At 40.2% G+C, this 26840-nt stretch overlaps 1 protein-coding gene across 3 annotated transcripts in view; it reads left to right on the forward strand.

The window, feature by feature from the left end:
• The window catches only part of FBXL7 (F-box and leucine rich repeat protein 7), a 436417-nt gene that overhangs the window by 399344 nt on the left and 10233 nt on the right, over positions 1 to 26840 (forward strand). For 2 of the 3 annotated variants that reach the window (XM_007188244.2, XM_007188243.2), the window contains one exon: positions 25863 to 26474. In XM_007188244.2, coding sequence (XP_007188306.1) covers positions 25877 to 26474 — 598 coding nt within the window. In that variant the 5' untranslated portion in view covers positions 25863 to 25876. Of the gene's footprint in view, positions 1 to 19945; positions 20018 to 25862; positions 26475 to 26840 lie in introns of all 3 variants that reach the window. The other variant, XM_057540507.1, reaches the window with a different exon arrangement.

Consider the following 26840-nt stretch of genomic DNA (forward strand, 5'->3'; position numbering starts at 1 on the left):
TCTCCCACCTCAGGATCAGCTGGAAGGTCCTGAGGAGGGGGAGGTGTGCTTGACACATCCTAGGAACAGTAAGTGGGGCTCCAGGACATGATCTCAGTGAGCAAATGGAAACATTGTAGGAAACTGGGTCACTGAGGTGAGAAGGGGCCGAAAACGTAGGACCATGTGGACTCTACAAGGACTTTGTCTCTTATTTTAATTGAGGTGAGACGGAGATACTGGTGGAGAGTTTGGAGCAGAGGAGGTACAGGCTGCTGTGTGGGAAGCAGATTCTAAGGGGCTAGAATGGAAATGACTGCAGTCACTCAGAGAATAAATGAACTAAAGTCTCTCTACTTTGCATTAAAGAGGGAGACTCAAGCTCAGTCCGTATACCCAGTCCCCAGTCATATGGAGGCATGATCACGCTTGCATTTGGGCAAGAGTTCAGTCCATCATGGCTACAGACAAAGTGTTACCAAGTCCAAGCTCTCCCTGCTCGCCGCACAACGGGCCAGTAAATCAGAGGGGGGGTGTAGAGGCAAGGAATAACGACTGTATTCGGAAAGCCGCAGACCAAGAAGATGGCAGACTAAAGTCTCCAAAAAACCATCTTATCGGGGTTTGGATGCCAGTTTCTTTTATAGCACAGAGAGGGGGAGGAGATGAGGAAGTAAAGCAGAAAGGCCATAAGATTTGCAAATGTCCCCTGGAATGGCCAGCCTCGGAGGGGATGTGTTAATTTCTTCTTTCTTGCAGCCATCCACAGGTGGGCAGGGTCCGGATGCTTCCCTGAACAAAGGCACTTTGGTTTAATATTCAGGCAGAGGGGTAGGGTTCCCTGAGGCAGGCCATTGTATATAGACAGTATCCTTTTAGTGAACAAAAGCAACGGGGAGCAAAGGTTAAAGAAAAAGAAACAGATCCAACATGTAGTTGGATTTGGCTCTTCCCTGTTACAAAAGCATGTTCACATTTGGAAAAGCTGGGTGTTTGTTTAGCCCTAGGCTGACAGAGTCCACCCAATATCAATCACTGTAACAGATGTGTCAAATGGACTTCTGGAATATTTGGTCAGTTTTTGTAATACACAGCTCATAGAGAATATTCTAATAACACAAATAAGCCGTGACAAATGTATATTCCAGGGTAAATTGAAATATGTAGTGGGTAAACCATTGGTGCATTCTGAGAGCCTGGAGTGGGCAAAATAGCCTCTAAAATTACCCAGCTGATAATTCCAGCAGTGGGATGGGAGAATCTCACCCAGTGTGCAGATAATGGCCTTGAAGCAGATCTGTGTATCCCGGCTCTGAGAATCAAGAGTGGCATGTGATCCCAGGTCCCCAGCCCAGGTGCCCACAGGCCAATGAGAACAACTCCTGCCACTTCCTTCCTCTTCTGACCCTTTGAAATGCAGATTACCTGGACAGCTTACTCAGGCATTTGTTGTTGTTGACAAACAGCAGAAGACCAGCAGGCCTGTTCCAAGGCTACTATTTACTACTTCTCTGTATACCTTAGTAACTCAATCTGAAAATGGAAAACAAAAACAAAAAAAGCTAACTTGCCCACCTTAAAGCATTAAGTCTGAAGAAACATAATATACCTAAAAGTGATTTATACACTATAGTTGGCAAGTGCAATTTTCTCTAATTTAACAAAATCTGGGGGAGAGTCTTCTGAATTCCACAAATATATCAGAATCTTCTATCCAATCACCCAGCTTGATGCTACAAGAGACAAAAAGAAAAGACTTCAAGGAGCTAAATCTCAACCCATTTCTTTATTCAGCAAATTCTTATTGAAAACCTCTTAAGCGTGAGGCACTTTTGTAGATGCTAGGAAAACAGTTGTGAGAAAGATAATCAGGGTACCTATCATCGTGGAGCTCACAGCCTCGTAAGCAGGAAGACAAATGAATGCCTTAATTAAGATAGGAAGTACGTGATGGTTTAAATGAGGCATACCTTATATGTTGATGGACCCAGGAAATAGCTCATAAAGAACATAGTACTTGAGTCAGGTCTGAAAAGATTTTCAAACAAGAGCAACATAAATGCACAAGATGGAAGAGAAGACAACATGTGTAGGAGAGCGTTTAGATCATGCTCTGGGAAACAGTCCAGTTTTCTTGAGGTTAGGCCACACCAAGGGAGGTACCAGCAGAAAAGGTTGAAAAACTGTGTTGAAGCCCCAGCAAGACCAGCCAGCCTTAGCTGGATAGACCAGAGTTTATTCTGAAGTCAGCAGGCAGTGGGGAAAGCAATGTGATTGATCCAGCCAGAATGGATTAGAATTGGAAAAGAGTAAAATGGGTGAAACCCATTGGGAGAGCATCACGCCATTATTTTTCATAAGTCACTAGGACTCAAATAATAATGAAACACACTGCAAAGCAGCATGCAAAGGTCATACACTTATCATGGATATGTAGGAAACAAGAAAAAGATATCTAGCCAGAATCTTCTACCCCCATGGACCTCCCCACCTTGTAAATATCATGCTTTCCAAACTTATGTATATAAAGGTCTCTCTTTAGCCTTGTTTAGTATAGTTACCACATCCTAAGTGGGAAAAACCAGGATTCTGCCTATATACAGAGCACAGACACTCACAGAGTGAATCCAGCCCCGGCCAGAATCTCACAAGCTAAAACATTTATTCACATAGCAACTACCATCAGCTCCCCATTTCTGGTGGAGCAGAAATGACTCAGCCTCTTTCTCCCCAGTCACGTTGGAAATTCTGTTGATTTTCTTAAAAACATGAAGGTGAGGTCATAAGCAATAGGAATCTATAAACCCAGCCATGATTTTAGGTAATAGAGCAGTGCCAGCTAGCAGCTGGATTGATAGAGAGACCCATAATGTTTATGTGTGTGAGAGAGAAAAAAAGAAAAAGAAAGAAAGAGAGATTCCATGGATCAGGCAGCATAAAGAAGAAATGAGGAGTTGTTTGACTAGAGCACTCATCATTCTCAAAGGACATTTGTGCATTGATTCTAACAAAATTTTCCTTGGGTGTAGATAGGCGAAGAATGTTTTTATGGTTAAATTTAGATGTTAGCCTCAAGCTAAAAATGTGTCAGATGATGCAGTTCTCCACCTGAAACAGTTTCCATAGACACGTGGATAAAGCTCACTGTATTCTTGGCTCAACCAATCCATTGTACCCACAGAAGAACCGCAGCTCAGAGCTGTCTTATGAAGCTGTTCCATATCACATGCATTTCTCGTGCCGTTCCCTCCATTTATTTCCCCTTTCAGCTTGGAAGTCACTTCACTTCACCTGTTCATCTTTTGTCAAGTATTTATTTTTTGGCCAGCTCTTCCTGTTTCTTATAGGGATTTTTCTTTTTTTACCTTTCTTTTTGAAGAGGACTGAATAATTCATAGAGCTTTCAAAACTAAGAGAGAGAGTGTGTGTGTGTATATATAGGTGTGTGTGTATATATATATTTCTTATGTATATGTATGTATGTATGTGTATATATATTTATGGGACAGAAAAGTCATCCTTACCACATTTCTAATCTAAGCATAGTCCTTTCTCACACCACTGGCCCTGTACCACCATATTAAGATCCGTACTGTGGAATTGCAAAGAAAGAAGAAAAATCTACTTTTCTTGGTGCTTGGGTCTATAGGGTCTGTTTATGTGTATAAGACATAGATTTTGTAGATAGATAGATAGGTAGATAGGTAGATAGAAAGATATAGATACACACACACTCACATATACAACACATACCCACATGCTGTCAATCATTACAGTATTTTTAACTCCTAACTTTTAAGTATCCTGAAATACTGTTCTGTTTCCAGGGTTCTGCTGATTGAAATGATAGCGTGTAAGATCATGTACACAGAAAAGGGTTGTAGTTGATATAAACAGATTTGAAAAAGTAACTTTTTAAACACTTAGAATTTTGGTCTGAACAACTTGAGAAAATAATCCAGGAAACAAAAAAATATAAAAATACTGGTCCATCAATTCTTCAGACACAGGGAACGGCTGTGTCAATGTATTAGACAAGCCTGGAAGGGTCATGCCATGCACTCTGCCCCAATCAGGAACTATGCAGAGATCTGAAAGAGAAACCTGAGCCAAAAAACCAATAAAATAAATCATTGATGGAAAGAGAAAAGAGCAAGAGCTCATAAGGATCTCTGTATAAATAGAATTGGTAAAGGTTGGAGCTTTTAATGGGCTCATTAGAAGAATGTTGATGGTAACGATCAAAGATAAGAAACTAATCTTTAAAGCTATTTTAAAGATACATACCTAAGAAAATGCCACCAAGTTCTTCTTCAGGGTCTTTCATGCAGAAATTTGCCTCTGGTACTGAGAATTGTAGAAAAATGAAAGAAAGTATGATATGTGAACTCAAGAGCCACTTTCCATGGGGGATGGAAAGATTAAGTGGTTATTAGGAGAACTGTTGGGGAGCAATCCTGCTTGGGGGAACCTCATATCATCTGTGTCCACAAGAATGTAATCAGTTTATTCACACTAAGAAATGAATGATTGTTAGTGTTTTGCATTCACCTCTTTCAGAGATACCCTCATTTTAACCTGAAGTCGCAGGAGGGCATCTCCAAAGACAAAAGTCCGTTATTGGGGGCAGAAAAGGGAAGTGATCCTCTTCACATTCCTAAACTGTAAGCACAATCCTCTCTCATACAGCTGGCCCTGCACCACCATATTAAGATCTGTACTGAAGAACTGCAAAGAAAGAAAGAAAAAAAATCTACTTTCCTTAGTGCTCGGGTCCATGGGGTCTGTTCATGGTGCTACCAACAAAGACAGCCATCGTGAGAGAAAGGATGGCTGGTGGGATATTAAGCAAGAGAATCACTTCCTTCGGAGAGGAATTTTTTACCTTCTAATTGAAGTACTTTATTATTACCAGCAAACTTATTATTATGGATTCCCTATTGGAGTCAAAGCGCCATATGAAAATAAATCAAATATCAAACATTGAGAGCAATGTTTGAGCAAACATTGTCTTACTGTCTTACTTACTGTCTTACTTAATGTCTTACTGTCTTACCCAGGATGTCTTACTGGGTGCTAGGATGCAAATTTAGGTGTTTATTGTCAGATAATGGAATTCATTGTTTTTTAAGAATTGGTGTTGAAATGTCATTGTCCAGTTCATTGTTTTCACTTATGCACAAGCTAAATTGAAGCAAAAAGAGAAAATGGTTTGTGTATTTGTCATACCTTGAAGTGCACTGTACATAATCCCAATCAAATAACAAACATTGAAGTGCACCATACATAATCCCAATCAAATAACAAAAGAATCAATAAAACGGAATCCTATGATTGTTGAAATTGAAGCTGTGTTGACTGAATGTAGGCAATTTGGTTCAACAAAGGAGAAAATCATTGTTACTCTAACTTCTGATAATATTTATTAATGTATGTACCCATTGGTCCAATTAGTAGATTTCCACTTTTCTTTAGAACAATTTTACTTCACAATCTGAAGGTAAATTAGGTGAATAATTTGTGAAAAGGGCTTACTTAAAATTAAGAATCTTTAGAAGGTAGAGTACCCTGGATTCTTATTGAAACCTAAGTTATTCCAAAGAATATCAAGTAGAAACCTACTTAGCTTCAAAAACATGTAGAAAAATCACAGAAATCAGAAATAGATTGTTTAGTTGCCACTCCAGAAATAGATTCTTCATGGGCTACTCCAGTTTCTAAAAGCCAACTACTTCACCACCACAGTTTACTGAAAGAAGATGCCAGAAGCCCCAAATATTCCTTCTCTTACTGTATTTTTTAATTAATGAGTCATAATTGATTTCCCCACAAGATTTGTCCTGAGAAAACCACAGAACATTAGAGCAAACAAGAACCTGATAAAGCCAGAGTTAGGTTATATCACTCAGTTTCACATAGTGCATTACCCTTTTTGAGTACAACCAAGGCCTAGATAAGTCTCCCATCTCTAGAAGGATGTTTTAATCATACTCAGCACAATGTACTAAATACTCAGCCATGAACGTGAATGATTGGCTTTGCATTCTTAATGACTTTTAGGCAGGTGTGATGGCCATGTCTTGCTCTTTATTGTACAGGTTTATTTTTTCAGGTTAATATCGTTCATTTTAGAACGCAAGTGTGAAGGGAGTTTAACTGCATTCTTCAACAGTTAACTTGCTTTGTGCAAACTGTCAAAGGGAATGTGATTATAGGATGACCAGAAACCTGCACTTCATTAGGACCCAAAAGCCTTCCACTCCCAGTAACCCTGCTTCTCTTTTCCTGTCCAGTCTTCCAAATGGGGAACGTACATGCAGCTGCCTCGCATCTTGTCACTCCTGGCCTTCTCTCTGTGACCGTAGAGTATGCAGTGACAGTTTTATATTGGTTGTCTTGCTTTCACATGGCTATGCTTTTTTTCCCCTTACAGCATATGTTTAATATTTAAGATGGGACAGAATGTTTAAAGTTGTGGTGTTATCAGTTTGTTTTCCTTAGAAGGCACAGATGCCCCAATATGCGAAGTCCTGGAGCTCTTAACATCCTCATGTCACAAAGTGCCCAACTTTGCATCTCTGTTTACACAATTATGATTATCTAAATGGTTGAATGTTTTGAGCCAACACATTTTCGCTCTTTGCGGCCATTATGTTGATTGAAGACAACTGAACAATATACAAGGAAGAATTCGATGCTTTGATTAAAAGAAAAACGTGTCCAGATGACTTGAGGAAGCTGGTCAGTTCCCCACATGAGATGTACTTTGGTTTAAGTAGTGATGCTGGTATTCACAGTTTGCCCATGATTGAGTGGAGGGCTTACTCTTTAGGAGAGAACTTGCTAGCTTTCTTTGTGGGGTCCCACATAGGTCTCCAGTTGGCTTGTACAGCTCAAGAGGCAGCGGCTCAGTACAATTCTTTCACCAAGTCCCCTAGACTGAGAGAAGTCACAGAGCTGTCCTCAGAAATCCAACACCATGTTGTCACTGTCAGTCCTTCCAGGCCAGTTCAGTTCTTGCCTCTTTGATCTCTGGTGAGCACGGTGTAGCCTCTCAACAGAAGTGCGATGCTATTGATGGTGAAGTTTTCAAGTGGTAGGTCTAGGCAAGCAGATCAGAGCAAGCCCTGAAGGACTGACTGGTAACTTGCCTGCCAAATGTCTAGGTCAAGGGCATTTCCACAAAAGGGCTGGGAGAGGAAGACAGCAGTCACCACGCTGATGACCTCTGGGCTACTTGCAGAAAATTCAGCAGGTTGAAGCCCAGGCAAGCCAAATGAGTACACTGAGGAGAAAAGTCCATTTCAGAGAAAAGTCCATTTCAAAGGATATATTAAACTCCATGTGCAACACTTCAGGAATAAAAGAGTGGAAAATGGGACCCATCTAGGAAAGGAAAAGTTTCTTAAAAGATCTGACTCTCAGTTCTTTTGTTGAAGGATCTGACAAATGGTGCCTATCTAGAGGTCAATTCCCATCCCTTACCATACCCTTTCCAGTATTGTGCCCACTGGGTGCAGACTATTAAATACAGGAGTTGGGAGGAGGGGGTTTAGATGTAAACATCACGAAATCTGATGAAGGCTCTCCTCACCCTTTGGTATTCTGGCACACTTCTCTCCAGAAAGATCAACACCTTCTTAGTTGCCATAGCTTTATCTTTTTATGGCCTCTGGTCTCTGCATGCACATGAAAACAAACTCTTTCTGACCAGCAACAATTTTTCCTTTCTTTGTGCAAAAATAAGGAGGAAGTAGGAAAACCCAGAATTTATTCAGACATTTGACTTTTTTTTTAAACATTGTTTTAGTTCTCAATTTTGAAAGATAGAACCATGAAGAGATGTTTTTGTGGAATCTCCTTTAAAGGAGATTATACAACTTTGCAATGTAGCAACTGCCTTAATGTTTTGTTTTGTTTTTTTCTGTTTCTCATGCAACTCAAAATTTTCAAAACAGATTAGAGGTCAGAGTGCCACTAATTCATTTCAAAGAAGTCCAGCACATGGGGCAATAGAATATATATCAGTACTTGTATTGTCTTCCATGCTTTCACAATCTAGGGATCGAAACCTTGGACAATGACTTTCTCTTTTTTTTTTTTTAATAAATTTATTTATTTACTTATTTATTTTTGGCTGAGTTGGGTCTTTGTTGCTGCGTGCGGGCTTTCTCTAGTTGCAGTGAGCAGGGGCTACTCTTCGTTGCGATGTGCAGGCTTCTCATTGCAGTGGCTTCTTTTGTTGCGGAGCATTGGCTCTAGGCACGCGGGCTTCAGTAGTTGTGGCACGCGGGCTCAGTAGTTGTGGCTCACGGGCTCTAGAGCGCAAGCTCAGTAGTTGTAGCGCACGGGCTTAGTTGCTCCGTGGCATGTGGGATCTTCCCTGAACAGGGCTCGAACCTGTATCCCCTGCATTGGCAGGCGGATTCTTAACCACTGTGCCACCAGGGAAGCCCAATGACTTTCTCTTTATGTAACTTTTGGAAACTACATTTTTATAGCCCCTGGAAAGAGAAAGGAAGAATTGGAGAAATAATGGTTATTTTAGGGACCTAAGCTTAAGGTTGACATTGTGAAATATAGCACCCTTAGAACATCCTATGGTAGTTGCTACATTTCAAGGTACAATATGTTATTATCTCTGAACCTTCATAGGTACAACTTTCTATTGTGTTTATAATTTTTATCACTGAAGTCATAGGACTACTTCAAGCATTATTTTTCTTGGCTACTCTAATTTAAAGATGTATTCTTGTATTTTGATAGGCTTCGAAGTTTTGAGCCAGATTTGTTCGTACTAGGTTATCTGTTTAGTCAAATGTAAATTGCAACAGACCCTTTCTGACATTTTGTGTACTTATTTACAACGAAAACATACAAAACTCATAACCCTGATGTGAGTACACAATGCTCTTTGTTCCCTATTTTGAGTAGGTAACAATGCCAAACTCTAAAGAGGGGTAAATTATAAACGCTTTGTGGCTTTTGTGGCAAAAACAGAGGTTCTTTGCAATGATTAAGTATTAGATAGATTACGGTTGTGATGGGTTGCTTCTAATTTTATTTTGATCGTTACAGAATTCAAATCATAAGAAGAAAAACTATTTCCAGGGATAAAGGACAGCTCTGTTCAAAGCTCAAAATTAGTTCCAGGACGAAAGAGTTATATTAATAACAAACCACACATTTGATATCTTGCACATTAATCTTGGTCCTAAATTTTTCCCTAAGAAAATGAAATCTCTATTTCATAACTGTTTGACTGTATTTATGTGGGTTATTTTTTATAATGAAGAAAAGTGTGTCCTTTACATTACATTACTGGCCAAAGATGATTATTAAAAGTACAAATACCTGACCATTTCTTTGTGGCTTGTGCTATATTCTGTGATGTAATTAAGTATCATAATAGTCAATCACTGAATATTTAACCGTGTTGTTTCATAAGGCTCTTGACATGGCTGAAAAAGCCAAATGGACCATTTTGCAAAATGCAAAAATCATCTTTTTATTTCCTTGATCCATGAAGCCAATCTTCTAGCTATCAACCATGAATTTTTTTGTTATTCAGAATAACCTGAAATTAACTCTAAAACAATAAAACATTGAAATTTCTTAAAATCTAAAATTAAGGTGCCATTTTCAACTTATTTTCTGGTTTTGAACTGTTTTAAGAGATTCGATCTTCTCCTTAACCAAAAAGTACTAACTCAATGCTTAGAGGCCAACCTGCACATCATCTGACCCAGAATGAGGAATTTTTTTAAGGGTGTTCACCTTGAATGAGCCGAAACAATTCCTACCACAAGGCTTCTATCTGCTCAACCTCTGAAGCGTACATCTGAAAATGTTTTTATCATCCTTGGAAGTAATCTTTGCTCCTATTAATTTAATAAAGAGAGATTTTAAAACCAAATGAGTAAGTGTAACAACAACAAATCTTGAGAAAAACCCAAGCCACCAGCCTGGCAAATGTCAAAGTGTTACCATTTGCTGGTAAAAAATTAAGTATTTTAAGTTCACATCTAAAGTAATGAAAGTAAGCAGACTGGTCCACCCATGAGAACCATCTGGATATCTTGGGTTAGGGGAAGCAAAGGGAAAAATGCAGAGGGCAGGATGGAGGGGATAAATCCCGAGTTACCTCCCAGTCTACTCACGGGCCACCACCCACACCCTGACCCATGTTCCAAGGTCAAACCATGGCCTCCTGGGGAAACTAGAACTGTAACCTACTAAATATGAAACATCCTAGAATACGAAATATCCATATGTTATAAATGATGAACCAGAATCTACCATTTTGTTTGCTATGACTAAGTCGTGAATTTTGATTAAAAGAGAAATAAAGGAACACGTTGTCCAGAAAAGCTATTTTCAATAGAGATCATCTCCGACGTATCAAATGTATACATCCTCCCCTCCTGGTTCCCAACCCTGACCCCAAGCATTTTTGTGTTAATGATCTCAGGATTAAGCGAGAGCTTTCAGCACTGATTATGCTGAACCGCATGTTATAATTAGGAACTTACGTTTAGATTTATTTTTTCAATCTTCATCCAAATGCTGCTAAGAGATATACTCAATAGGTGTACACTTCTAGGTATCTTTCTAAAGAGAAAAATGACCCAGAAATTATGGACTGGTTGGGATATGGGTGAATTGGAAAGTTGATAAAAAGTCCTAATTCTACAGAAAAATATGCAGTTGGTGTGGAAGGATTTCCCAGAAGTATTTCAGTTTGCTTGAATTCTACGCTGCAGCCAAATTTCCTTAAGGTTGTTATTCATTTCCCTTTAAAATGAGGACTTCCTAAAACAAGTATGAATTAATAATGTAGTCCAGAATTGGGCCCATGTGAGCCAGCCATGTAAAGTACTGCCCCCAAAATCCAGGGGCCCATTGAAAAGCCAGTCTTTGTGCTACTGAGTATTGGGTCTATTCCTTAAAATAACCCTACCCTGTAGGGTGGCCCTGGAGTCTCTCAAGCAGAGATTATTTTTTTTATATATCTTTATTGGAGTATAATTGCTTTACAATGTTGTGTTAGTTTCTGCTGTATAATAAAGTGAATCAGCTATACATATACATATGTCCCCGTATCTCTTCCCTCTTGCCTCTCCCGCCCAGCCTCCCTATCCCACCCCTCTAGGTGGTCACAAAGCACCCAGCTGATCTCCATGTGCTATGCAGCAGCTTCCCACTAGCTATCTATTTTACATTTGGTGGTGTATATATGTCAGTGCTACTCTCTCACTTCGTCCCAGCTTCTGCTTACCCCACTGTGTCCTCAAGTCTGTTCTCTACGTCTGCATCTTTATTCCTACCCTGCCACTAGGTTCATCAACACCGTTTTTTTAGATTCCATATATGTGCATTAGCATCCGGTATTTGTTTTTCTCTTTCTGATTTACTTCACTCTGTACCACAGACTCTAGGTCCATCTACCTCACTACAAATAACTCAATTTCGTTCCTTTTATGACTGAGTAATATTCCATTGTATATATGTGCCACATCTTATTTATCCATTCATCTGTCAATGGGCATTTAGTGTGCTTCCAAATAAGTCCTGGCTATTGTAAATAGTGCTGCAATGAACATTGTGGTACATGTATCTTTTTGAATTATGGTTTTCTCAGGGTATATGCCCAGTAGTGAGATTGCTGGGTCGTATGGTAGTTCTATTTTTAGTTTTTTAAGGAACCTCCATACTATTCTCCATAGTGGCTGTATCAATTTACATTCCCACCAACAGTGCAGGAGGGTTCCCTTTTCTCCACACCCTCTCCAGCATTTATTGTTTGTAGATTTTTCAATGATGGCCATTCTGACCGGTGTGAGGTGATACCTCATTGTGGTTTTGATTTGCATTTCTCTAATGATTAGTGATGTTGAGCATCTTTTCATGTGTTTGTTGGCAATCTGGATGTCTACTTTGGAGAAATGTCTATTTAGGTCTTCCACCCATTTTTTTTTAATTAATTAATTTATTATTTATCTATGGCTGCGTTGGGTCTTCGTTGCTGCGCGCGGGCTTTCTCTAGTTGCGGTGAGTGGGGGCTACTCTTCGTGACGGTGCACGGGCTCCTCATTGCGGCGGCTTCTCTTTATTGCCGGCACGGGCTCTAGGCGCGCGGGCTTCAGTAGTTGTGGCTTGTGAGCTCTAGAGCACAGGCTCAGTAGTCATGGCACACGGGCTTAGCTGCTCTGCAGCATGTGGGATCTTCCCAGACCAGGGCTCCAACCCATGTCCCCTACATTGTCAGGCAGATTCTTAACCACTGCACCACCAGGGAAGTCCCATTCTGCCCATTTTTGGATTGGGTTGTTTGTTCTTTTTGATATTAAGCTGCATGAGCTGCTTGTAAATTTTGGAGATGAATCCTTTGTCAGTTGCTTCGTTTGAAAATATTTTCTCCCATTCTGAGGGTTGTCTTTTCATCTTATTTATGGTTTCCTTTGCTGTGCAGAAGCTTTTAAGTTTCATTAGGTCCCATTTGTTCTAGTTCTGTGAAAAATGCCATTGGTAATTTGATAGGGATTGCACTGAATCTGTAAATTGCTTTGGGTAGTATAGTCATTTTCACAATGCTGATTCTTCCAATCCAAGAACATGGTATATCTTTCCATCTGTTTGTATTGTCTTTGATTTCTTTCATCAGTGTCTTATAGTTTTCTGCATTTAGGTATTTTGCCTCCTTAGGTAGGTTTATTCCTAGGTATTTTTTTCTTTTTGTTGCAGTGGTAAATGGGAGTGTTTCCTTAGTTTCTCTTTCTGATTTTTTGTTGTTAGTGTATAGGAGTGCAAGAGATTTCTGTGCATTAATTTTGTATCCTGCAACTACCAAATTCACTGATTTGCTCTAGTAGTTTTCTGGTGGAATCTTTAGGATTTTCTCTGTATAGTATCATGTCATCTTCAAACAGTGACAGTTTTACTTCTTCTTTTCCAATTTGTATTCCTTTTATTTCCTTCTCTTCTCTGATTGCCATGGCTAAAACTTCCAAAACTATAATAATAATAGTGAATAATAGTGGTGAGAGTGGGCACCCTTGTCTTGTTCCTGATCTTAGAAGAAATGCTTCCAGTTTTTCACCATTGAGAATGATGTTGGCTGGGGGTTGGTCACATATGAGTTTATTATCTTGAGGTAGGTTCCCTCTATGCCCACTTTTTCAAGCAGAGATTATGAACTTGGACTAAAGCAGGAACTCGCCATGCAAACGTATCCTAGGTCAACTTAAGGTATCCATCCACCCACCAGGCTGCGAAGAGACCCTCAGTAGGTAAATAAAACAATATTTAAATGTACGAAGTTCCTTTATTGGTCCCTTCTCTATTTGATAATATGGAGAGAATAAAATATTTCTCTATATCATTGGGTCATTGGTTTTCCCAAGCACTAAAAAAATGATAATAGGAAAATTGTATTTATGAGTCAATATTTATATAGTACTTAGAACAGGGTCTTATATATAATAAATGCTTTATACATTTTTTTATATTAAAAGAAATTGTAAAGAATTTAAACAATGGTGGATCATGTTTTCAAATGGTTAAGGAAATTCAGGAATTTGCTTTGCTTTGGAAACAATTCTAATTAATTATTGATATTTTACATGTTCATAAGTTTACTGGTGATTTCTCTTTTTTCTCACTCGAGAGTTGAATGTGTGAGCTAGACTATTGCTCCCTGTAGGGCCTGTTTTCTGCTATGAACTGAAAATTTATGTTTCTCTTTACCAAAATCTAAATTCAATACTATACCATGTATTGTACTTTGAAAGATGCAAACATTGGAATTTTGTAACTATTCATGGAGAAATAAGGCAAAAGCATTATCTGACAATTGAAGGTAGAAAGCAATTAAGGCAGCCATATAAAGTACAACTTGAAGTGGAAAATTATGGATTGCAAGCCTTTTCATGGAAATCTATGTGTTTTCTTGTCTTGTCAAGACAAAACTGGCTCATTTCCCAAGCTTTGCAAAGCTATCCATGAGCTCTCTGGAAAACAGCAAATAAATATTACAGTCTCTCCCACACTGTCAAGGAAAAGCCAATTCTGATTATTACAATTGATGGGTGAATCAGTTTTGGGGAAAAACAAAACACAGACACATACAAAAGTTCCTGTTCCATCTTAGGTAACTAAAATTAAACAGAGTACATTTTAAAATTGTGGGCCAATGTAGAAATGTTATTCTTTTTTTCATTTATTGTGAGTTTTCATGTTTCATTGTTGTTAGAAGTGAGCAGTGATGTGACTCATCTACAACAGCAGGTACCGTGAACAAAGCACTAAGAATTTGGCTCTCAGATACTTCAGGTGATGTGAGCTGCAACAGATTGTTTTTGTGTGTGCATGTGTCTTTTTAAATATCTTCTGAGTAGACGAATATTTTATTTCTTTCTTTCTTTCTTTCTTTCTTTCTTTATTTTTGGCTGCGTTGGGTCTTCATTGCTGCGTGTGGGCTTTCTTTAGTTGCGGCGAGCGGGGGCTACTCTTTGTTGCTGTGCGCGGGCTTCTCATTGCAGTGGCTTCTCTTGTTGCGGAGCACAGACTCTAGGCGTGCAGGCTTCAGTAGTTGTGGCTCGCGGGCTCTAGAGCACAGGCTCAGTAGTTGTGGCTTGCAGGCTTAGTTGCTCCGCTGCATGTGGGATCTTCCCGGACCAGGGCTCAAACCCGTGTCCCCTGCATTGCCAGGCAGATTCTTAACCAATGCGCCACCAGGGAAGTCCAACGAATATTTTTAAACTAAGTGTGTATGCTACCTCAGCCTAAGTTAAGTGGAGGGCCAAAGAAAAAAGACCTAAAAATGAGATGTTGATGAAGCACAGAGATGTTCCAACTCGTTCAGTCTGAACCATCTGGTTGCTCCAAATACCAGGTGGTCCCCGACTTAAGATTTTCCAGCATTACAATGGTGTAAAAGCGATATGCAAATTTTGAATCTTGATTTTTCCCAGCCTGGCATGATGCGGTGCCACGCTCTCTCATGATGCTGGCTAGCGGCAATGAGCCAGCTGCCAGTCAACCACGTGATCACGAGGGTAAACACTACCCAGACCACTATTCTCTTTTTCACTGTCAGTACAGTATTCTATACATTACATGAGATGGTCAACACTTTATTATAAAATAGGCTTTGTGTTAGATGATGTTGCCCACCTGTATTCTCATGTAAGTGTTCTGAGCATGTTTAAGGTAGGCTTGGCTAGTTATGATGCTCGGTAGGGTAGGTGTATTAAATGCACTTTCAACTTAAGATATTTTCAACTTATGATGGGTTTATGGGGACGTAATTCCTTCATCATGGGAAGAAGATCTGCAGTTCCTATAAATATTTCCAACTCCAAACAAAAGAAAACTGAAAGGGGTTTGTTGTAGGGCCAAGCAATGTACATTCCCTTTTGCTCATTAGGTAGACAGTTTCTTGGTGGCTGAATCCAGTTGCGACTCCTGATTGACTTAGAGATGCAGGAGAACAGCTCCTGGACTCAAGGTGCTTACAGTCTGGTGGGTGGAGAGACACTGTGTGAAAAGAGCCATGGTACAGATACAATTCTGTGAAACAGTAACAGTAGTTAAATAATTCAGCCTGGGTGGATCTGGAAAGGCTTGACAGAGAAGCTGACATCCTATGGGAATTTGAGCAATGACTGGGAATCAACCAGTTAGTCTGGGGGAAAAGAACTTCTAGGCCAGGAGAGCAACATGAGCACGTGCTCTCAGATGTGAACTTGGGGGAAGGGTCTCCTACACACTCTAAACAAGATTAGACTTTGTTACCTAGGTAGTGCCTAACACAATGTCTGGCACATAATAATCATTCAGTTAAAAAGTATGGGAAGAACTGTACTGGTTTTCGGGGCTACCGTTACAAAGTACACGAACCAGGTAACTTAACAGAATTTCTTGTTTCACAGTTCTGGAGGCCAGAAGTCCAAAATCAAGGTGCTGTCAGGGACACGGAGAAGGATCCTTTCTTGCCTCTTTCAGCTCCTGGTGGCCCCAGATGTTCCTTGGTTTATGGCAGCATAACTCCAGTTTCTGCCTTGATCTTTATACTGCCATCTTACCTCTGTGTCTGTTTCTGTGTTTTCTCTCCCTGTGCCTCTGTTTTCTTTTCTTGTAAGGACACCAGTTATATCAGATTAGGAATCACCCTAATTGAGTATGACTGCATCTTAACTTGATTACATCTTCAAAGAACTCTATTCCCAAATAAGGCCACATTCACAGGTACCAGGGGTTAGGACTTCAACATAACTTTGTAGGGGACCCAGTTCAAACCCCAACAAAAGGTACGAGCCATTCAAGGTTTTGTTGCAGGGGACTTGGACCATATTTTAGAAAATTGACTCTAAATGCAGTGCCAGGGCTATATTAGAGTGCTGGAGAATTGGAAGGAAGACCAGAGTAAGGACTATCAGTCAAGGAGTTGTTGAGAGAAGACAGAGATGCTGAAAACTTGAACTGAGGAGGTAGCAGTGGAGACAGAGAAAGGGAGGGGAATATTAGCTCCATAAACTAATCAAAGTGAGGGACTTGACAACTTATTAGATATAGGTAGGATTCAAGGTGATTCCCAGATTTCCAGCTTAGGAGGCAAACTTGACCAGCAGTGATACCTTAACACCAATACAGAAAGTAACAGCAAAAGGTTGTTTCCCAAAGAATATTGATGCATTCAGTCTTGTACATATTGTATTGGAGATACACTTGTGGCAAAGAGTTAGTATAGATAGCATTGTCCAGTAGAACTCTCTACAGTGATGGAATTGTACTATATCGGTGCTGTCTGGTACAATAGCCACTGGCTACATGTGGCTAGTGAGTCCTGAAATGTGCACACAAGGAGCTGAATTTTTAGGTTAATTTTAATAAATTGAATTTCTAGTAGCCTTAGGTGGCTATGGCTACCATAGTAGGCAGTACTGGTCTAGCAGGTATTTGGCTATATGCGTTTAATGTTTGGGAGAGATACGCAGAAAGAGCATGGTCTAGACTGGAACTTGAGTTTCAGGAGTCATTAGCTTAGAGGCAATTGCTGAAGCCGTGTGAGTGCATGAGCCCACGGTGAGGAGGGCGGCAGGTGCTAACAGAAGAATTAAGGATGAAACTCTGTGGAAACACTGGTGTATAAGTGGTGCACCACAGAAGAGGGTGAGAAAACAGCTCCTGAGAAGGAGAAAGGAAAAGCAGAAGAGAGAAAGGTGCTGCAAAACCAGGGGAGAAATTTCAAGGAGAGAACAGTCCACCGTGACATAAAAAAAAAATTTTTATAATAAACTATGAGAGTAGACTTTCACCATTACAGTATTCTTTTGCCAGTAAATGCAGTGCTCATATTTTGTTCACCAAAAGTACATTGTGCTCTAACCATGGATTTTTATCTATATTCTATTTATCTTTATTCTCCCCCTATCACCCCCCATTGACGTGAAAGACATTTCAAAGGTTTGTGGCAGCAACAATAAGAAATTTATGAAGATGGGACTATACATGAAGCCTAGTGGGGCAGGAGAAGATGGCCAAGAGACTTGCTCACTGGAAATCCAGAAGAGTCTGGCCCTAAAAACTCAGCCCCATAGCAGGAGGGCCCAGAAATTCTTTCCCATGAGGTCCTCAGTAGAGATTTATAATTTTTGTCAAACACTTCTACAGATAGCAATATCTTAACCTTTCATGGACTCTACCTAACTACTCTGTAAAGTGGGTGGAATTATTTCCAGTTCACAAAAGAGGAGGTTGGTGGCCCCTGGAGTTTCAGCAACTTGTCTCACATGATGCAAGTTGCACATAGTAAAGCAGAGGCAAGAATCCAAGTTCATCTGTCTTCAATGTTCTTTTCACCTTAACAGTGTTTCCTAAACTTGAGACATTTACAAATGCCGTCATGATTTTTGCCATATTTCCTCACACCTGTACTATTAAATACTATCACTTAATATTTTTAAAAGTAAACTTAAGTTATTTAAAAGCCAAATATTCATAACCTTACTTGAAAGATGAGTATCGTCAGTCATAATTAAATGATTTTTTAAATAAGAATAAATTATAAAGAATAATTTTTTTAAAACATTAAAATGTTATTAAATGCTAGCTTAATACTGCTGCCTGTCAAAGACTTTGAATCTGAACCTTTCTTTTTATTAAAAAGGAAGATTAACAAATGGTTAAAGAGGTTCTAAAAATATGCTCTACCAAAAGGAGAATATCTCCTCACCTTTTGAAAAGGGTTGCATCTAATAGCAGTGGTACTCAGGGATAAAACATCCTACTTTCCATTAAAGAATAAATAGTATAAGGTCATCTCCCTTTGCCATTTTACAGATTTTTTAAAAAGTACTAGGAAGTCATCATTTCAACAAAAAATAAAGCCATAAGGAGGCTGTGAATTATAATCCAGGACTCTTACATAGTTTCTGAGGCCACTTGATATTTCCTCGGGAATGAATTGTCTAAAAGATCCTTTCTAGATACTCAGTGTTGCAGGCGAAATCAATCTGCACTATAGATTCCCAAGGTGCCATTCTGTACATTTCATTGATTATATTTATGGCTTTTAGGGCAACATGGGTTAAAAGCTTCCTTAGCAGTGTGACTGTTCTCTCTCTTTTAGAGGAACTAAAGGACAAAATAGACTCCACACTCAAATCAGTTTAGAGTCAAAAACGGGATAAATTGAGGAATTGGTGTTAGGCATAAAAATAGAGCCAGGCATTGGACTAGACTATATCACGCCCTCGTCAAGATTTCAGGGACCAATCACCATACCTCTACCTTTATAGGACTGATCCAGGTGACTGACAAAGCAGGGTTTTTGTTCTTGGGCAGAAGTCTTAGCCATAATCTGATCCTGGGGGGGTGCCACCTTCTGAAGGACATTCCCAACAAGAACCCTTGAGTCCTAAAGGTAACTCCTTCCCGGTAAAATGCAGGATTGACCTTGTCTGTGTAAATTTCCACTTTATAGCAACCAATACCTCAAATAAGTTCTAGGGTGTGTCTTTGATGTGAACCACATTAAAAGAAAATATTTTGAAATAAAACAAGAAGAGAAAGATCTCTTAGATTGTATTTTTTTTTTCACTAGCTAGGTTTTATGGATCTATTTTTTTAAGCTTGAGTTTAAGCTAAGAAAAGAAACTTTGCTTTTTATGGCAAGAGTTCTTGAGTAGAAAGGCAGCTTACAATGGAAAGCATCTTGCACAAAAGTTTTGGTAATCAGAGGGGGAAAATGCAGAGTAGCTTTGTAAATTTTGACATTGAAAGGCCAATGTAATGTAAATATGACTTCCTAGAGTGTAAACAGCAGTGGTTTGAAAATAAAAACTTGTACAAAACAGGCAGCTATCTAGTTAGAAGAAAATGTGTCTAATAAGCGTGTATGCATGAGATGCCTTGAATATTTTTGATACTGTACTATAATTACTGAAGAGGTAAAATTTCTAGGACCTTTGAAACCATGAGAATAAAAGTTCATAGGGTTTTCCCTCGAGAAAAAGACAGCTATACTTTTTGGTATTCTTCACATATTTAATTTAACAACATAAAACACATCGTTCGCACATAAATCACGTACTTGGAAATGTTTGAAATTATTAGTGGAGCCACAAGTTCTTAAACTTTAAAGTATCCACTGTCTCTTATTTTAGACAACAGATGAAAATATCAGGATAAAAAAGTATAGTTCTATTCATTTGATTTAGGATCTCCATTGTATGAAATGAAAAGTAGCCTCATTCTGAGAAAATCCAAAAGTTTACCAAAAATATTCTTTAATTCAAATGTTTTCCACTTCTAGGAGATTTTATATCCACTGTCCTTACCTTGGACTCCTGAAAACTGACTATTTTTTCAGACTTAGACATACTTTTCTATCCTTTTCCATCCTGGATTTTGTGTGATTCAGGCACATTCTCAACACAGAGTCTTTTTTTCTCTCTCCCTAAAGGCTACAAGCAATTGGAAAGGGCAGAGTCTTTGCTGTGGACGTACTTGAATGGGACTGCAGTTCAGAAAGGAGGTGGGTTGGGAACATTTGCTTTATAATCTACACAAGTGCAAAAACTCCTCCCTTCCAGACCACACTGGGCACTCAGGCAACAGTAACCATGTGTGTTAAATGATCCAGTGAATAAATGAATCGTCACTTTCTTTTCTGCCTATAAATCTGTAATCCAAGAATCTGCAGCATCCCAACCTACTGAATTTTCATACCCAGTGTCTATCCTATGTATTCCTTGCAGTTTATTCTGTATATTTTCCTGCAGACATCAGTGGTGTGTGTTTTTATGTTCTGTTTCGGTTTGGGGGATATATCCAGCTTCCTGATACCATTAGGAGACACAGATAGGCCACAGAATACATGTCCTATTGCAAAAAATTGTTTGTTCGTTTCTCCTTAAATTCTCCCATTCTGCTTTCATGACATTTACATGTGTTCATCTCTGTCTTTCTTAGAGTCTTACATATTCATAACTGACAACCTCTTTTCCAATTCCATTTTTATATGTGAAATTAACCAAACATGTCCTTTTTTGCAGATTTTATCATTTTTCCTTTTATAGCTTTGTCTGTTTGTCCATCCCTCCATTCACTGATCCATCCTACAACGAAGTAATTCATTGAGTCTACCTTTAACTGATTCCGTTATCAATTCATGTATTTATTTTTGAAAAATGGTTTGCTCATAGATTGTCTGCAGAGTAGACAGCAGTCTTGGTAAATTTAAAAAGCCACCTACCTTTCACATTCTGGAAATTTTTCATATGTGATGAAGATGTATTTGTCTCCTAAGAGTTTGGGCATTCCTTGTCCTGATATTTCAGGGGACATTTGATCTTCAAAGAAGTGATCCAAGCGGCTTTTGCATACCCCCCTTCCAGTGATTCTTGCCAAGAACGCTGTGGGTGGTATCTGCGCCTCATGGCCATGTGGATGCCATAGAAGCAGCAGGGAAGAAGGGCTTTTAAACAAGCTACTCTGTGCTATTTCGTGATCCCCATTTCCAGTTATCAAAAGGACTTCTCAGAATTTAAGGACACTTAGTGCAAGCATCAGTAGATTTGATTCTTGATAGAAGCTTTTGGAGGTGTATATTTCACTTGGTACTTTCTGCCAGTGCTATTTTCCCTGCTCAAAATAATGCCTGGCAGGGTAGTTCTTCCATATATTATCCATGCATCTCACCATTTGCCTAGGGGGGACAGTAAAGAAAGATGTAGTATAATGGCTAATTTTTATATAAATGTATACAAAAGTGTACAATGTATTAAAAGTAGCAATAATATCCTCTCAGTGATTGTTATACTGTGTTACCTCCCAATGGGTATCACCCTACTGCTAAGATAAACAGGTTGAGTTTGCCCTCAAGACATCAGATAGGTAGAAATTCACTTGGAATAGGTATTCAGATATGAAAATATGTTCATTCCTACAAAATATTCTAAAGTCATATTCTAAGTTCATATAAAGTCATCTTTCTTTCTGCTTCTGTTTGTCTTGCAATGTCACAAGGCCACGAGGAGGGTTCCAGGTTTCTTCTAACTCTATCGTCTTAATATTTGTCTTTGATCCTTTCCTGTCTGAGTGTGTGTCCAGGTATCAGGGCATCAGCATCCTTGTTTCTAAGCTCTATCAGAAAAATTAGCAGCTGTTGTCAATGTCCATTTAGCTGCCAGTCTCTGAAAAGGACATAGGAGAAAAAACTATGTACAAAGAGAGCATTAGGTCCTTCCGCAGTGCCATGGGCACATGGAATGCGTGACTTGGTAGCGGAAGTGATCCTTGTTTGGAATTTGAAGCCATACTATCTTTTCCTGGCACATAGACATTCATACTCTAGGACTCTTGATAGTTCTATACGGAAAAAGTACTTCCTGTTTATATAAATCATACCTTGTGGCAATAAATGGCTCCAAGTATCAAAGGGTAAAAGAAACTGTGTGGCAAGCTATGCATATTTTTTCCATAATAGCATTTATTTCCAAATTAAAAATATGTGCTTACGTGTATATGTGTGCATGTATTCTGCGAAAAAAATATATTTGTATATTTCTATTTCCCCAAATATATATGTTTCTTGATGTAAAATATCAAGAAAAGATACTTTGTGACAACATCTAGATATAAATAGCTCCAGGTGTTATTTGTCTTAGTCTGTTCAGGCTACTATTGCAAAAAGGCACTCGGTGGCTTATAAACAACAAAAATGTATTTCTCACGGTTCTGGAGACTGCAAGTCCAAGATCAAGGTGCTGGCAGATTCGGTGTTTGGTGGAGGCCCACTTCCTCGTAGATATCTGCCTTCTCACTGTCACCTCACGCGGCAGAAGTGAGAGCGAGCTCTGTGAGGTCTCTTTTATAAAGGCACTCATCCCATTCTCCTCTCATGACCTAATCACCTCCCAAAGGCCCCACCCCTAGTACCATCAACTTGGGGGTTAAGATTCACTCAACATGATTTTGAGAGGACTAGACACATTCAAACCATAGCATTACTCATCATTCTTCATTATTTTTATAATTACTGGGTGCTATTTATTCAATTATGACAAACTGTATCCTTTCAAAAATTCTCAGAGGGTTTTTGACCTACTGTAGAATAAATAGGAAAAACTCAGAGAAACCTGGTGTACGCTCTGGAAAAAGACACATCCAGGTTTCCTGGCCGAAATCTCCCAGACTCCCCTACTCTCCTCCCACCTTGGGGAGCAGTGCAGAGCCGTCATGAATTACTGATGAGAATCCTGTTGCCAAGCGCTAGAGAGGAGAGCCATTACTGTGCTCCTGAGTCTTCCAGGGCAGAATGTTCCCCACGGAGGTGCCAGACTGCCATCTTTTTCTGAGTGTGAATTCCCTTAGTACCAGGGCATGATTACTGGCAAAGAAAAGAAAGGAAGAAACTAAAAGCGTGACTAAATGCACAGCCATGCTAGGCAATCTGGATGCATTCCTATAATCCAGCGCTGGGAGTATGAAAGAGCGATGAAAAGTGAACCCGTTATAGATGCAGGTTTTAGGAATCCACCTCCACCTCCATCGTAAGTATAGTTCATTCCTCGGGGGCCTAAATCAAGCCGTGCAGGTCTCCACAGAACAATTAAGTGTCTTCTCTCTCAAGACGAACAGAATGTAGGCATGCAGGAGAGAGATTTCAGAGCCCTCATAGCTGCTAAAATGTCAGAGCTGAAAGCCTAAGATTGCCCCTCCTTCCTGGTCCAAAAGAAGTTGTTCAACTGCCTAAGAAAAATGGTAACTTCAGAGGCAATTCTTGGAGTTTATGTAATGATGGTTAGTACCATGGTAGCTTGGATGGCAGTTCTGAAATCCCTAATTGGTTTACACTTAAGGTTTTCCTTAAAGATTTACTGTTTATTGTAGCTGATTACAAAAGAGAGAAGTACATATTTCTTTTCTTATGAATGACTTAAAATGCAGTATGTATACCACCTGGGATAGAAAAGTACATGCCAAGCTAGATATTAATCCTCTTTAAACATATAAATATTTCCTTTCAATTCAAGACATTTATGTGCACCTACTATGTACCATAAACCTATGTCAGGGGCTGCCAGGACACAGATAAGAAAAGGATTTAATCCTGTCTCAAAGGAGTTTTTAGTGTAATAGAAGACATATCTGTCATCTGTTGCCACTGCAATACTGTGGTACAAATCATCCCAAAACTCAGTATTTTAGCTCCCACGTCTGTGGTTCATCTGGGCATCCGTTGACTCCAACCGGGCTTGGTTGAGCTTGGCCCTGAGCTGCAGGTTGGGGCCAGTTCTGTCTGCTCATCTGATGAGATGATGGGCCTCTCGTCATCCTAAGATGAGTGGACCAGCCAAGCATGTTCTTCCCATGGTGATGACAGAAGCAGGTGGGCAAGCCCAACCACACAAATGGCTTTGGACAAATCACATCCCCTAATATTCACTAGCCAAAGCAAGTCACATGGCCAAAGCCAACATCACTGGATGGAAGAAATATACTCTGCTTAGGAAGACTGCAAAGATACATGACAAAGGATATGGGGATATAGGGAGAAATGCAAAAGTGAGAAAAATAATACAATGAGGCACATTAGGGAAAGATAAATTCACACATGCCTGTATAACAAAGGGTGGGAATTTCAAAAGGGAAGGGATTAATTATATCTCAAAGACACTAAGGAAGTATTCTTAGTGGAGGTGACATTTGCACTCAGTCACAAAAGGTGTTTGTATTTCAAGAGACAGACCAGGTGTATGTATAGGTGTGGGGGGGGGGGGGGGGGGAGGGGTGTACAGATAATAATTTAAGGATGCTCCAAGAGCAGTAGTGGTGGACATGTGTAGGACAGTCTCAGTGTTAGGTTACAGAGAAGTAAATTCAAAAGAAAACATAGAAGTAGAAAAAGTATATCAATAAGAAAACTACAACTAGACAGCAGAGATGTCCTGTGTCAGAAGTTCTTGTGTTATATGTTACTGCCGGAAGTTCTTTGAAAAGACAAATGTTTGAAAATTCTGAAGGTACGAAATGTGAAAAAGCACACAAGGATAGAATTTTTGTTTAAGTCTTTAGAGCTATAATTAGAGCTGGAAATGACTTAGAAATTATCTAGATCAACTCACTTATTTCACAGATAAAGAAATGTGTATTTTGGAGGTAAATTCATTCTCTCTCTCTCTCTATATATATATATAAATGTATATTCACACATCTGTATGAAATATATAAACATATTTAGAAAGAGAATAAATGTCTTCCTAAATAAATCTATCCATCTAAATATGTAAAATATATACTATATAAATATATTTATGTAGCACGAGAATAAATTCTTCCATATATATGTATATATGTCTCTCAAGGTTGGGAGAGGGGCAGCTATGAAATGAGCAGACTTCTTAAAGCAGTATTCTAAAGAACTCTCAATCCCTCATAACCTGAAAAACCACTTGCGTCTTCATCAAGTGATCTTTCTGGTTCTGAGGAACAGAATATGAGTCACATTATTCAAATGCAAAGGGAGGAATGATTAATAAGAAGGAAAAATAAGTATTGCCACAGATATTCAAGGCCTGGAAATACCATCTGAAGCGCCAGGTCTAACGGAGGAAGGAAGCAGGGGCTCCCCAAAACTCAGACCGCAGAGTTTGGGGTACCGTTATCAAAAGACGGGGGACTGAACCCCAGGGGGCAGGTGAGGGCAAAGACAGCAAATGTTCTCTATACCCGTTGGCCAGTCTTCCCCTCTTGTGAAACACATTCCCCTCATTCGTAAATGAAGCATAATCATCTGCCTAACTAAAGTATAATCAGAAAAGTAAATCAGTTTGTGTTCATAATATATGAGCTTTCTTCCCAGTATAGAAATAATGAAACTCTGAAGTTGTGCCCTTTAGATAATCACCATTAACGTAGATCAAAGGTCAGCAAACTATAGCCCTTGTGCCCTTTAGATAATCACCATTAACATAGATCAAAGGTCAGCTGGGCCAAATCAGCTGATCTGTTTTTACAGGACAAATTTTATGGAAAAATAGCCACGACTGCTTGTTTACATATTGTTTATGGCAGCTTTTGCACTAAAACAGCAGGGTTGAGTAATTGCAGCAGGGACAGAATCCATATGGCCTGCAGTGCCTCAGCTATTTCTTATCTGGCCTTTTACAGATAGTTTGCCCACCCCGGGTGTAAATATTGGAGGATTAGCCCTTTTCTGGAGTGGGTGAAACATGCATGTGCTTCCACTTCCGGTGATGGATTCAGCAGGGGTCGGCCCAGGAAGGATGTCAGTGGCATGAGTGTCACCTCCCTTGCCTCCTTCCCGGGGCTCCGCTGCGGCCATCCTTAACCCTTTGCTCTATGTCCTTTGCCAGACTCCGACCTGAGCATGCGCACACTGAGCACGCCCAGCCCAGCCCTGATATGTCCACCCAACCTGCCGGGATTTCAGAATGGAAGGGGCTCGTCCACCTCCTCGTCCTCCATCACCGGGGAGACGGTGGCCATGGTCCACTCCCCGCCCCCAACCCGCCTCACCCACCCGCTCATCCGGCTCGCCTCCCGGCCCCAGAAGGAGCAGGCCAGCATCGAACGGCTCCCGGACCACGCCATGGTGCAGATCTTCTCCTTCCTGCCCACCAACCAGCTGTGCCGCTGCGCCCGCGTGTGCCGCCGCTGGTACAACCTGGCCTGGGACCCGCGCCTCTGGAGGACTATCCGCCTGACGGGCGAGACCATCAACGTGGACCGCGCCCTCAAGGTGCTGACCCGCAGGCTCTGTCAGGACACACCCAACGTCTGTCTCATGCTGGAAACCGTAAGTGTCAGTGGCTGCAGGCGGCTCACGGACCGAGGTCTTTACACCATTGCCCAGTGCTGCCCGGAGCTCCGGCGGCTGGAAGTCTCGGGCTGCTACAATATCTCCAACGAGGCAGTCTTCGATGTGGTGTCCCTCTGTCCCAATCTGGAGCACCTGGATGTGTCAGGTAGGTGGCCACTGACCTGCCATCAGCAGGCCCTTCCCAGTGCACCATCCCGAACCCGTAAAGGACACTGCCACCTGGGGAGGGTCCCCCTTGTGATAGCCAGGGGTCAGGAGGCTGACTCTTCTTCCTGAAAAACTGTCTTTACGGAGTCATGACCCTGGGGGCCAGAGGTATGCCTTTCATCAAATGATGTCAACTTCTTAGAGGAACTAGAGGCACCTTTTGTCCGGCAGTTCAAGTGGGGGTGACTTTTAAGCGTGTCTTTCCTCCCCATCCTTCTCAAAGTAATTTCAGAGCAACCGTAGGTAATGGGAACTAAATATCTAATCACAGATAAATAGGAACCCACTCTGTAACTCAAACGGA

Source organism: Balaenoptera acutorostrata, chromosome 2, assembly GCF_949987535.1.
Source record: "Balaenoptera acutorostrata chromosome 2, mBalAcu1.1, whole genome shotgun sequence".
NCBI lineage: Eukaryota > Metazoa > Chordata > Mammalia > Artiodactyla > Balaenopteridae > Balaenoptera > Balaenoptera acutorostrata.